This window comes from Panicum virgatum, chromosome 1K, assembly GCF_016808335.1.
Source record: "Panicum virgatum strain AP13 chromosome 1K, P.virgatum_v5, whole genome shotgun sequence".
NCBI classification, from domain to species: Eukaryota; Viridiplantae; Streptophyta; class Magnoliopsida; order Poales; family Poaceae; genus Panicum; species Panicum virgatum.
The window spans coordinates 40,701,983-40,715,611 of NC_053136.1; the positions used below are offsets into that span (position 1 = coordinate 40,701,983).

Below are 13,629 nucleotides of genomic sequence, written 5' to 3' on the forward strand. Positions count from 1 at the left end.
AGGCACCCCGCCTCGCCGCCGAGCCGCACTGCTCGTGCACAGTGGCCGGCCCTTCCCCATGCGCTTGCCCGAGCCGTCTTGTCGTCCTGAGCCGGCCTCGCCGTCCGTGCGCCGCTCCGCGACGCTCGCAAGCGGCCAAACGTCATAAATGGTGCCCGCGAAGCTCGCCGGCTGACCACACCGCGGCCACCGCCCCACGGCTCTCCCCACCGCCGTACTCGGCCTATAAAGAGGCCCCCACGCCGCTTCCCCAGCTCCACAACCACCTCCACCACCGCGCGCCCTCCTCCTCTGCGCAGCAGTGCCACCGCCGCGAGCCCTCCTCCTCCTGTGGCCGGCCCGCTCCGCCACCTCCCTGCTCGAGCCAAGGGCCGAGGTAGGTGCCCGGGCTCTCCCTCTCCCTTTTCCCCACGAGAACTCGCCTCTGGCCGCCCCTGCTCGCGCTGCCCATGGCCGCCGCCCACCTCCACCACCATGGCCGTCGCACCCCTCCCCGTGGGCCCTCTTTCCTGAAATTGAGGAAGGGGATCGAACCCTCGCGTTCCCCTAGCCCTTTTCCCCTTTTCCCCAGCCGCCGCCGTGGCCCAAGACGCCGGCCATAGGACCGCCGGCGCCCCAATCCCCCCCTCCTCTGTTCTCGGTGACGAGGGGAGGAAGAAAGGCAGTTTTGCCTTTAGGCCCCTGCCCTTCTTTCTTTTCTTTTATGAACCCTTTCCACTTTAGATCTTTTTCAAAGAAGCCCCCCTATTCTCCCTTATTACGGATCAGTCCTTCCGCAGGGACGACGAAGAAACCTTCCCGGACGAGAGCAAGGCGCCCATCAGGGCGACCGGCACCACCTCCTGGGGCGTCCGCTTCCGTATCGCCTTCTCCCTCGCCGAGCCACCGCACGTCTCCCGCCTCTACGCGCAGCTGCCGGTGCCTTGATTTCTTGATCGCACGGTGGCGACTCCCTTAAGCATCGTGGTGACCCACCGCCATCTCGCCCTAATTCGCGTCGCCACCCGGACGCCTAGAATGCTTACGGTGCAGAACTTCTTCATCTTCGACGCCGAGCATCCTTCCTCCTCGCTCAAAGCGCTCCCCCCTTGTACCGAGCCCGCCTTTGACTTTACCAATACCCGCGATAGTGGCCGGGTACCTCGTCGTCATTGTCGTCTTCTTCGTGTTCCTGATGCTACTCCCCGCCTGCTAAATGTCTTTAACTTGGGCTTCTGGTGCCGAGGCGAACAGTTTGTGGTGGCGGAGCTGACTCTTTTCAAACCCATCAACCGCGACAAGGTCTTCGCTGACATCTGCTTGTTGCGCTCAGGTGGAGATCAACTTGGCGCCACATGGGAGTCCATGCGTGTGGAATTCCTGTCCACCAACGATCCTGGTGATGCTGATCTCTTTCAAATCTGCTGGTGGTACACCGAGGCCGTCATCCCCTTCGACAAATGGCTGTGCTGGATCGACTACCACCGAGGCATCCTCTTGTGCGACATGTCCAAACTTCCCAACCCACCCATTGTCTCCCTCATCCGGTTCCCTCTGGACAAGTTGCCTATCTACGGCATCCGCAAGGGCACATCCACCTGTTGCTACCGTTCCGTGTCCGTCGTCGACCGCGGCCGTGCGCTCAAGTATACTTATACTCTTATTACTATCCGTCGTGGGAAGGGATCCCCAAGAGGCATCGGTGCACGCCGGCTTGACACGTGTCTCGGAGAGGACGCCTGACGCGGGCCGTGGATTTGGCATTCTGTCCTTTCCCCGCAGCCACGCGCCGCACCACCACGCCCCCCACCCCCACGCGCACCCTCTCCTGGCCTCCCCGCCCCTCCCCTAAACGGCTAAACCTAACCCTAGCGTGCCCCGCGCTGCCGCCCCGCTGCCCTCCCCCCCCACCACCGGTCGCCGCCCTCGGCCGCGCCCCCCTCCCGGGCTCTCCACCTCTCGACCCGCCTCCGCCGCCCCTCCGACCCCGTCGTCTACTCCGCCCCACCGCCGGGTTAGGGTTGGAGATGAGGGACGACCGACGGATCCGAACGTGCTATCAGGCCAAGGAACACGGGCGCGAGTGTGGCGGCGGCGGCCGGCGCATCTAGGCCTGAGGCCGGGCGATGGAGCGCGGGCGAGGCGGGCGCGGGCGCGGCGGCGGCGGAGCTCCACTGCAGGCGTCGCTGGCGTTCGCACTTCGCAGCGGCAGGGCTCCGTTGCGGCCGCGAAGTTGGGGTGCGAGCAGAGCTCACCTGCAGGCCCCTGCGGCTGCTCCCGACCGTGTGGACCGTCGATCCTCTGCTCCCGCCGTCTCTGTACGTGGCGCCACCACTGTTTTTCTCTTCCGTTGGTGAAGCCACCCTCCGCCCAGTACACAAATCACGGTCCTCATCTTGATCTCTGTTGCTGATTCATCTGTGTTGTAATTTGTTTCTATTGTGGGATTGGTTCCTCTTGTGTCGATGGTCTGAGGAAAGGGGCAGGCAGTGGAGCTCAGCTGGAAGCCGCGGCTGGGGCAAAAGGGGCAGGCGGCGGAGCTCAGTGGTGGAGTGGGCGGCGGAGTTCGGATGGAGGGCACAACTACTCGGCTCGTGGTGGTCGCTGATGCCTTCTGCTGGTGAGTCTGTCGCTGTCTCCTCCATTCCCGTGGGCATGCGGTCCCTCTACGACGAAGAGGTCATTGTGATGAGGCCGAGGGCCTTGGATCTGGTGGCGGAATCACTAGATGGCATCGGTGTGGATGCTTCGGGTGGGTCGACGGAGATGGTGCATGTCGCTGATGGTTGCGGCTAGCTACAGTCAGATCCATGGCCGTCCTCCTCTGTCTACCAACCAGCCCATTCATGCCTTCCTCTCCTCCCCTATTCCCTGGCCCAAGCCTCCACCGGTCACCTGGGCACCTGGCTGTAGCAAGAGGGGAGGAGTGCGGCCTTGCGTGATGGCCCTGTTGACATGTGACTCGATCTGCAGCAGCTCTATGTGGTGCCGTGGTGGCCAGGGGGACGGGCGTATGGCAGCGATGCAGCAGTGGAGCAGCACCCACAACGCTGCTATGCAATGTCAGCACTTCTAGCAGCAGCCCGACAGCATTGTTGCAGCCATGTTCAGTAGTAGGCCACCAAGGACGGAAGGGCCTAGGCAACTACAACAAGCAAGGTAATTACTCAATTCACTGATTAGGAACTAGGAATATATCCATGTAGTCCTATAGGATTGTTACTGTTATGATGTAATTCGACAAAATGAAAATCATATATCCATGTGGCCCTATAGGATTGTTAATGTGCAATTCAACAAACTGAAGATTAAAGAATTGTTGTGACATGGACAAAGATGGAGACATCACATCTTTTTTTTCCAGAAAATATGTGACAAAGAGGATAGCTTTGCCTTCCCTGGTAGTGGTTTTGAAGGAAGAACAAACTGAACATCCATGTATGCTGAGGTAGCCGATGACATGGTAAGCAACAAGGATTTGTGGCCAATTTCCTATTTGTTGTTGCATTACATCTGTTTGCCTCTTTTGATAATTTCTTTTCTGTCGTTTCCAGGGCATAAATTTTGAGTTCAGATTGGTAATACTTCAGTTAGCACAAGACACATATAGTTGGTATCCAACTTGCACTTTTTCCAGCTCAAGATCAATGTTTAATGGAACAGGGTATCATTGTTCCAAGGATGGTTGCACAGGTATAACTATATTGATCTTTAGGCACATTTTAGATTCTCTAATAACCAAAAGTGTTATCAGTATTAGGCTGAATGTGTAATGTAATGATAATTCTATATATCATATATATATATTTATATACTACTGATGAATAAGATGAGACAATAATAGTAGTACCTTGTGATGAATGTATATGTTATATACTTAGTACCTATGTCATAACCAGGAATTCTTTACCTTTAACTCATCGTCTACTCTACTGGTTCCCTTTCCATATTTGTAAAGTAGTATCTGTATACACATTATTTCTCATTTCTTTAGATACTTCAGAAATCAATAAAATTGTGTTTTGGAACGAAATAAGTGCTATGGCATCGGTTTGCCTAGAGGAAGGAACATGCAGTGTTGGTGCCATTGATTTTGAGTGACATTGTTTATTCTATTGAAAAAAGAATATGGTCCTATCAAGCACAACAGATATAAAGGTCACGTACATGTTTGCTCTTTTCACAGCCAAATTTTTTAGATAATTCATGGTTCATCTCTTCCCCTAATGTACGCCTCTTTCTTAAAACTAAATATTTTCATACCATATTCTCATTTGTTTAAAATGGATGTGCATGTGTACAACCCAAATGGAAGCACATGGGAGCTCATCAGACTAAGTGACTAACGATAAGATCTCTTGGCTATGGTAATGGCTGAAACATTTGGGGTACTTCTGTATAAATAGGATCTGGTCATGAATTAAGATATTTGCAGCCTTCCAAACAGGGGTGTCAGGGTCGACAATATACTATGTGTAATCTCCAATTCGCCTTTCTAATGCATATGCAGTTATATAAGGTATTGTAATCAATTATAAGTACATGATCAGTGCAACATAGGTAGATGATCAGTGCAACATAATGTTCATGTTCAGATTTTGTTGTGTGCAGCCAAGCCACTTTTGATCTCTCCTTGAAGGCAGCTGGGTATTTGGACTATGCAATTCATCTTGCATGTGGCCTCTAATTGCATATGGGTATATGATATAATTTCGATGATCCTATTCCTATTGCTCTAAAGAGGGTTATATCTCTTCATGGCGCCTAAAATACAAATTGGTATTTCTCTCACCAGATAACATAGCAGCGCTTCAGATCTTTTATGAAAAATATCTTGATTTTCTTCTACTATGTCTTATTGGAGGACTGAAGTGTAGAAATGAGCAGATTAGGGTGATTTTCCCTATGCATTGTTTTGATGATCTGCTACTAATTTCTACCTTTGTAATTTTTCTTTCGGAATTACTCTATGGGTATTTGCAATAAAGAAAACTCTTTGTAGCTGATTTTCTGCATGGCCTGCTGCCATAGTTTTGTGCCTTGATTCTATTATTCTGTGTTGTGTGATTGCTTCAAACAAATCGCATATCAACAGGTTATCAATATATATTTAAATGACCCATGTAAGAAATGTCAAATAATTATATAAGCAAAATAATTATGCATGGTTTCACGTGGCCCTTCACAGCGCAGCGGAGCGCGCAGTTGTCAATATCACCCGTGACGACGCCGTCCCCTTTGCAGCACTCAAACCGGGCACCGGCTTCACCGTCACCTGCCACACCCTCGTGTTAGGCGGCGCCGGCGGCAGCATAGCGTGGAAGGAGGACTACACGGTCACCTCCGGCGAGCTCTGGGAGGCCAACACTCCCGAGCGCCTCCAGCGCCGCATCCTCATGTTCCCTCAAGTCGACATCGACAGGCCACACGTAGCGCACTTCCTTTCCGTCGAGTTTGGATACGCCAACAAGAAGATGTGGGTGGTCTCCATCGACATGAGCACCAAGACCGTGGAGTCAGTTTCTCTGCATATCAATGGGAATGAGGGCCTTGAAACTGACGACGCTGACTTGATCGAATATAGGTCCATGGCTGCCGCGCCCTTCTCACCCCTTGTGAGTTCCCCAAGTTCCTCAATTCATCAAGGTACGTAATATTGCTGCTGCCTACTAAGCATTTGAGCCTTGAAGCTTATGATTGGAACATAAGAGCTGCCAATATGTACCTTCTGTTATATGCTGTTGGAAATTGCTAGCAGTTAGAACTCAAGTATACTACTACTTTTTACCTTCAAGTGTTGTCTGTTCTTGGCAATTCTTTCCTAAGTAAACAACTACTTTACGAATCACCGACCTTGCATGCTAAGCCTTCTCTTGGTCGCAGTGCAGAAGCAAAGTTTAATTTGAAACATCATCCATCTAGATCATTTTTAATCCGCCACAGTGTTTTATTTTATTGCAGGAGGAAGAGGAAGCATATGGAATGAGTCTGTTCCCGCCAACTTCATGGTTGTTGTCTTCCCGACCAACCATTTTGCATCCGTCTAAATGGTTCCACGAGAAAGGCTCCTGTACGTCTTGCTTTCATGCTGTGGCCTATAGGAAGCATCTATCTTTTATAGTCTATTTTTATGCTGTGTGAACGGATAAGTTATGTCAAGTTTATCGTGTGCTGTCAATAAAGAAGTTTGTCGTGTGTCCAGATTTTTTAAGTACAATCTTTAAATTGTGTCACTGCTGTGTGGATGAGCCATTTTGGTCCTCGAACTTGCCAGTGTTGTTACCAAACTTTGCCGCTTTGCTCTGCTGGGCCTTGGCACAAGAAGCTAGCAGGCTGTGCGGCGTCTACAGCAGCTTACGGATTGCATAACTGACCTGTCGCTTGCATTGCAGCATCCTTGAACTGAATGGTGTCCAGCCAATTCATTAAATCAATTTGTAAATAAAATAATTTCAATGCAACGCGAGAGTGAGATATGATTATTGCCGATTCAGAATATTGAGAATGCAGAAAATCGGAGAAAACATACAGTAGACAAAAGCATTTCAGACAACATATGTGTAATGGTATTATGGTAACTTAATCAAGCACCCATCATGCATCAGAAACGGTGAACGTCAGGAGCTAGTTGACAGATGCAGCTGCCGCCATACAGCTGCTCATCTCGCGGTTCTAAATCGACAGACCAGCACTACAATTAAGGGATTAGAATCCAATTGATTTATCTAGATTCCGATTAGAATTCCGATTGATAGACCGTGAAATCATTGCTTGCTTTAGAATTGTATATATTAAATTATGTTTGAAACTACAACCCACTTACCACTATGTCGGGCTATCTTATTGTCTTTTACTGATCGAATGAGTAATTTCCAGCATTAATATAATATTTTGGATATTTAGATTAATTTCCACCATTACTGATTGCCCAATTCCCATCATTAATAAATGATGTAATTTTCATAGTGTTTAGCTTGTTATTTTTTATATTTGAAATAATATATTTTGTTTTTTAATCATAACTAAAATCTTATTGCTTAATTTCACCATATAATTAGTTTTTCCAATTTCTCCATAATCCTACGCAGCGTCGTGTCGGCCCAGTTACTTTTGTTGCCGGACCGTGCGTGCGGCGAGGTGGCCTGGGGCGGCCTTCCTCCTCTCGATTCGTTTACCAGTGGGTCGGTGATGGCAAAGGCCGCAGGCATCAGGCATGCGCCAAATTAGCACGGGCACACTCTGCTACTAGATCCGGTGCCATGCTCAAGACCACACAAAAGGCCATCAGCCATCTCGTGCATCATGACTGATCACGAAAAGGGTAGCAACTAGCAACTAAACAGGTCCAAACTAGCTATTATCTGTTCATCTCAGCAGAGTAGAGTTAATTAATTAAAAGAAAACATCCAGGCTCACACACAAAATTAGAAACTGTCTTGGTACGAATACTCATAGTTTTTATTATGATCAAGGTTTTTATTCCTGCTCCGTAAAAAAAAAATCAAGCGGTGGAAAAACATATCGTGGGCTTTAGTAGTTTTTTCTCTCATATATATCTCGGCCTTCCCACAATGATAATTCAATATAAAATAATTATAAAGCAATTTAGAAGCTTTTAGTAAAACTGAAAGTCAAACCGAACTTGAATTCAATAGATTATAAAAAAATGGTGTGGACGCTACAGTAAGCAGCGGCGGATCCAGCAGGGGGCTAGGGGGGCTCCAGCCCCCCTAATTACACGTAAAACACTGTAGCAAAAGCATCAAATCACCATTAAATTTTCACACAAATCAACATCTCTATTATTTCAGCCCCCTTTGCTTCTCATCCTGCATCCGCCACTGACAGTAAGGTACCCATAAATACCCAAGCTAAACAAACGTGAGGAACCAGATGGTCAGCTAGCGCTCTTCCCCAAGGAAGGACACTAGCCAAATTTAATAGATTATCTTGACCAATAAACTCACCCATTTATTTGACCACCAGTAAACTTGAAATTAAAACTTGGTTTCCAAGTGTATACCGACCGCAAATTTCTTTCCTCTAGCATTTGCCAACTTGACTGGCTATGCTTGCGTGCGTGCATGCATCATGCCTGTTTGAGGTTTGGCAAAGCTGCATGAGCGATCTGCTGCCTGCCCAGCGAGCTGCTCGCGAAGCGGCGCGTGCGTACGCACGTGATGAGGTAATGAGGCGCAACCACTTCCCGATCGCGCCTCAAGGTGCTAATGGTTTAGGATCCAAACCAAAACCGTACCAAACTATTTTTATTAAATATATTCACATAAACCACTCCAAACCAATCTATACTAGGTAAAAACCAAACCAAACCACACCATATATCAAGAGCCGGATCCTGAAAATAAAACCTCACGTTCACACTACAAATTTTTATCGAAATTGATTGAAATTTTTGGAGATGACTCAGTATGTGTGGCTAAAACTACACGTGGACCCCACGTCAAGAGCCGGACCCCGAAAATAAAACATCGCGTTCACACTATAAAATTTTATCGAAATCGACTGAAATTTTTTTGAGACGACTCAGTATAACTGATAGCTACTATGTGCAAAATAGTGTAGTTAGACCTACTCGCGGACCCTACGTTAAGAGAGCAGTCACTCGGTGTTATTAATGACTAAAACCAAAGCAAACCGTTTCTCTTGTGAAACCAAACCAAACCGAATTGATTGCTAGAGAAATCATTTCCCATCAAATTGAAGTGGACCCAATACAAAATCCAAACCACCACAACCGGTTTTAATCCAAACCATTAGCAGGTTGAATCGCGCCGCAGGGTGAGCAGCCGTAGCTTTGCAGGGAGCGAAGCGCACGCGTGCGCGGCCCGATCGAGACGCGCATGCGTGCACGTGCCGCGGCGCTGCCGCGCATGCACCTGCACGCATGGCGGTGTCAGGGGCGGAGACAGGGGGGCGGGCAGGGGCATGGCCCCCCTTATGATCCCCAAATTTGCACTATAAATTCAAATTTTAATTAAATTTTTATATAAATTTGTATGGTTGGCCCCCCTAACAATGAAAAAATTCCCATCCTAGCTCCGCCCCTGGCGGTGTACGGCGGCGCAAGCACAAGAAGGAAGCCTACTAGTAGTACTAGCTAGGGCATGCAGCGAGCTAGCGCGGAGAAAGGAGGCGCTTCGATCTGGTTCTGGAGCTGGCGGTGGCGGTGGCCTTTGCGCCGATCCGGAGCGCGAGATCCTCCTTGGCTGCCGCGTCGCGCCGAATCGATCGAAGAAGCATCCGATCCGATCCGTGCATGCATGCATGAAGCATCCAATCCATCCGTCCGTCGTCAGGGGCGCGTCCATGCAGATCGATCGATGCAGCGCATGCATGCATGGGTACGGTGGCCGGGCGTCTCGCGTGCTGTCACCTCGTGGCCGGCGGTGGCCGGCGCGCGCAGCGTAGCCGGCCGGGAAGAAGCCACGCCGGCTTTTCTGCCTGCGCGGAAGCCGAAAGGCGGGGCGGCCGGCCGGTGGCCGCGCCGCGCCGGCGTGTGCGTACGGCGAAGCGTGTGCATGGGGTGCTGGTGCGTGCAGCGGCGATGCGATGTGAGAGGAGGAGAAGGCAAAGGAGAGCATCGATACTAGCTCTCTGCTGAAGGGTCCCAGGTGGTGCGGGCCCACATGGACGATCGCTCGTTTTGTCCGTGTCAGCAAGAGGAAGGAAGTGCGATGCACAGTGGTACGTACTATAGTACGTGCCATCGACCGACTAGTGCAGGAGGTAGTACTGCTCATGCATGCTGCTGCGGCCTGAGCCATCAGGGATGAGCTTCGCAGCAGCAAGCCAGCAGGGATCGATCCTAGGGAGTCGCAGCTATAGCTACGGGCCTATGGAGATCGCACAGCTGAGACGGCCTGACCGCCTGACCTGTATGTGCGTGGCTACGTGGGTCTATTCCTTCCACGAGCGCGTAGATGCATGGCACGAACAATGCTGCATGCACGCACGCGACGCGACAATGCCTAGGATGATCGATCGGAGCACGGCAGCGGCGGCGGCGGCCCGGCCCGGCCCGTACATACGTCGCCCCTGCGTGGAGCTCTCATCAGATCATACGCAGACAAGACAAAGATCATACGCAGACAAGACAAAGAGCTCTGATCGTTCTAGTAGTTTACATACAAGTTTATAATTAGTTTTATAATTAATTTATATTAATATTTTAAATGTGCAAAAAATTTCTTTCAAAAACTTTACAAGAGGCATCTAAACAAAACCCTAAATTAGCTCTGCACTGGCAAGTACGGACGGTATGGTCCTTAGGCTCATTAGCCCGCCTGCCCAGGACCCAGCAGCATCAGCGTGGCTGATGAGCACTCAAGCACATGCATGCATGACCGCCCACATTGGCCCTGCGGCATCATGTATGCGTACGTTCGGAGTATGTCTTTCTCTGCAAAAACAACATGCATGATTGGAGCATAATGGCCGGGAAACTTTCCATAAAAGCCGGCCTTAAGCTACAACTAGTAGCTCACTAGCTCCAGATGATCGATGACCTGAGCCCTATCATGTACCACGCACGTACTGCTCATCAAGCCCACGCAGGATCGGGCATTCGGCTCGATCGGTGTCGGTCACAGTTATTAATTAGCACTCACTCACGCGTGCATGAGACCAGCAGCCCAGCTTGGTACGGCAAGTAGTGTTCAGTAAACGCCATTCACGTACGGTCTGGAAAAATGGAGAAATCGACCACACGGTCCACGGACTAGCTGCTATGCATATGCATGCAGCAGTCACCGGTAATCTCATGCCAACCCTTCTGTGCGTCGATAGGGCCGGGCATTCAATTGGGCAGGCCGGCAGATCGCGATCGGCGTCGTTGTTTGCAACGCTCGCGCTAGCTGGCTGTCTGTTACTGTGTCCTAACTCTGCCGCCAGCAGGTGGGTCCCAGTTTTGCATTGAGAGCCCAAGGAAATTAAACGCGGCAGCAGAGGCAAGCAATGAGAGAGTCACGCTGCACCTCGTTGGACGGACGGACGGATGGCTGTGCCTGCGCATGCCTAGCTACCTCTGTGCGTCCATGTGTATGTGTGTGTGTGTGTGTGTCTGACTGCTGGGAGAGAGAGGGCGAGCTTGGAACGGGGCAATGGCCTGCCCTATTGCCCTGTGCGAGTCTGTGAGTGCGCATGAGACAGACCAGCAGCGAGCGCGTAAATGCAAGGCAGCGCCGCCCACAGGGCGTGCAAAGAGGAGGGAGGGGCACGCATTGAAGGCGGGCCGCAGTGCTCTCATCATAGCTACCCGATGGCGCCATCGTCGGCCGCATTTACTCTTGCTGCTGTGTGGATGTGCACCCTAGGCTGCGCGCGCGCTGCCGGAAAGGTGCAAGTCAAAATGCAGGCGATCATTTGCTCATCGATCGACGCTCGATTCTCTCTCCCGGCCACGGGCCATCGCCAAACACTGCGGTCGCTGACATGCATGCACGAGACGGTCGCAGCACGGATCTGGATCTGATCTCTCTGAGGAATCTCTCTCCTCTGCCTGCTCTGCTGGTTGCTGTAGTTGCGTGAGTTTGTAGCAAATAGATGTGATGTGATGCACCAACTAGTATGTGCGCACTAGCCGGTAGAGTAGTGTAGCTGATCTGAATGGTACTCCCTCCGTCTCAAAATATAAGCATTTATCGACTTTCGTGATTCACGTTTGATCATTCGTCTTATTTAAAAAAATTGTGATGATATTATTTATTTTGTTATGACATATTTTATTATCGTATATATTTTAAGTATATCATAATTATTTTTATATTTTTATAATTTTTTTAAATAAGACGAATGGTCAAATGTAATCAACAAAAATCAATAAATATTTATATTCTGGGACGGAGAGAGTAGAGATCGAGCTAGCTTCCTACAGGGTGGCAGGCAGAGGCAGGCAGCATCCTATAGCTCCGATCCTGGTGGCCTGACGTGTGACCATGCATGCATATACGACTGCAGGCTTTACAGGACTCTAGCTGCTGCATGAAACCACACTGATTCAAGGTTCAAACCCCTGAAGAGTCACGAGTCCCAGCACCAGAGAGACAATTCTTTTCTTTAACCTTGCTCCATCGCCAATTCGCCATATGCATGGCCGGCTGTTTCCTTTCGCACGAGTACAAACACTGCACCATATCGGCTCACACCCTTCTTCCAGAAGTTCTTCAGGCTACAGCCAGCAGAGAAGCGTACGTACAGCTATGCACTTACAAGTTACGACAATGCAATGATTAGATCATATGCTGTTAATAATTTAATGTAGAGCTCTTTTTATGATGTACAATACTACTCTATATTCCCATTTGAAAAGAATTCGTATGTAAACATCGTATGGTCAAAATTTATTCTATACTAATGAAACGTTGATTTAGCTAGTTAGTATCAACTTCGTACTACATACATGCATGCATACGGCCGCCCGGGCTACGTCTACATGTACTCCTAGAAGAGAAGCAAGCTATCGGCAGGAGGTCCCCTGCACAGACTAGAGTTCCGCGTCAGGCATGGCCGATTTGGCAACCACCACTCGGGAGCGGTTTGGGTGCCATGTACAGCAACAATTCGTGGCCGCCGGACACCGCTAGCGAGCCAGCTAGACTTTTCTAATACTGCCAGAAACGGCGCGTGGATGTCCACTCCGTAACCGGCGAGATCTCATCATGGCAGCCCAAACAAGCTGTGGTGCGCGGCGGCGGCCGTTGGGCATGTTGGTGTGCATGCAACCAACGTTATCCGCTCCACCCTTTATTCAGTAATGCAACAACGCACAAAAAGTCACGGAGAATGAAGCAAGAAGATGAGGAGGATTCGATCGAAGAACACGCGCTGCAGACTCGGCCGTTGCATCGTGGCATGTAAAACACGGCCGGCCGGAGAGCATCCGCAACAGGGACGACGGACCTGGTGGAGCCTGGGACCCCACGAGTTGAAACGCTCGCATCGCGTCGCCCTTCCCGACCGCGGCCTCGCTCTCATCTGGCGCGAGACATTGCATGCATGCGCGCTGGCCGGCCTCTTTGATTCGCCATAACTCGAACGCGCAGTAGTGTGCCGGCCGGTACAGTCACGCTATTCCATCCTCCTCCGATCCGGCTGGTACGGTGACGGCGAGGAGGAGTCCAAGCGAGCGGGCTTGTCATCACCGGGCCCAGCGGATCGGAGCGCCCGCTGCGGCTCGCCGTCCGGCGCCGGCCGCGGCCGGCCGGAGCCCGGAGGAAAGGCGTTTTGTTGCCGTGTCCATAAAGAGGGCACTGCGCCGCTCGCTGCTTCATCCTGGCAGGCCGCTCTGTTTCACCTTTACGCGATCCACGTGAGGGCTGTCTTTGCCGATGCATGCAGCAGCTTGACGTTCTGTCCCTTTGTAGCTGAATGGAGGATATGAACATGTACATGATTGACCATACAATATGCATGCAAGCACTGATGGTCTTGTTGTTGGCTCCTTGCTAACCTCCCAATGCAATGCAGCTCTGTTTCACATTGCTAGTGCTACAACATTCGCACAATCGAGCTGTTAATTAGGACCTCTAAGTTGGTCTGTTTTCTATCATGCATGTTCCTGTTTTTCTTTTTTTTAAGTTCTCGCGCAGATATTTGTTCGAGTTCAGAATTTGCTTGGTGGTGGATGGTAAC

General features: G+C 50.4%; 2 protein-coding genes across 7 annotated transcripts; both read left to right on the forward strand.

Moving 5' to 3' along the window:
- Positions 1 to 699: 699 nt before the first annotated feature.
- LOC120655317 lies at positions 700 to 1,722 on the forward strand. Its single transcript, XM_039933077.1, has one exon. The coding sequence runs from the start codon at positions 1,018 to 1,020 to the stop codon at positions 1,720 to 1,722; it is 705 nt and encodes a 234-aa protein (XP_039789011.1). The 5' UTR covers positions 700 to 1,017.
- Positions 1,723 to 1,930: 208 nt separating this feature from the next.
- On the forward strand, positions 1,931 to 6,209 carry LOC120708150. Of its 6 annotated transcripts, XR_005689237.1 has the most exons (8): positions 1,931 to 2,599; positions 2,953 to 3,138; positions 3,256 to 3,442; positions 3,534 to 4,498; positions 4,591 to 4,758; positions 5,224 to 5,455; positions 5,564 to 5,625; positions 5,941 to 6,180. XR_005689237.1 is itself a non-coding variant. In XM_039993268.1 (6 exons), the coding sequence occupies exons 4-6, from the start codon at positions 4,737 to 4,739 to the stop codon at positions 6,024 to 6,026; spliced, it is 510 nt and encodes a 169-aa protein (XP_039849202.1). In that variant the 5' UTR covers positions 2,618 to 3,138; positions 3,256 to 3,442; positions 3,534 to 4,498; positions 4,591 to 4,736; the 3' UTR covers positions 6,027 to 6,209. The 6 variants fall into 6 exon arrangements, 1 of the variants encoding a protein (XP_039849202.1); XR_005689236.1 differs by lacking the exons at positions 5,224 to 5,455; positions 5,564 to 5,625; positions 5,941 to 6,180 and having other exon boundaries at positions 2,101 to 2,332; positions 2,460 to 2,599; positions 4,591 to 4,989; XM_039993268.1 differs by lacking the exon at positions 1,931 to 2,599 and having other exon boundaries at positions 2,618 to 3,138; positions 5,224 to 5,625; positions 5,941 to 6,209.
- The last annotated feature ends 7,420 nt before the right edge of the window (positions 6,210 to 13,629 follow it).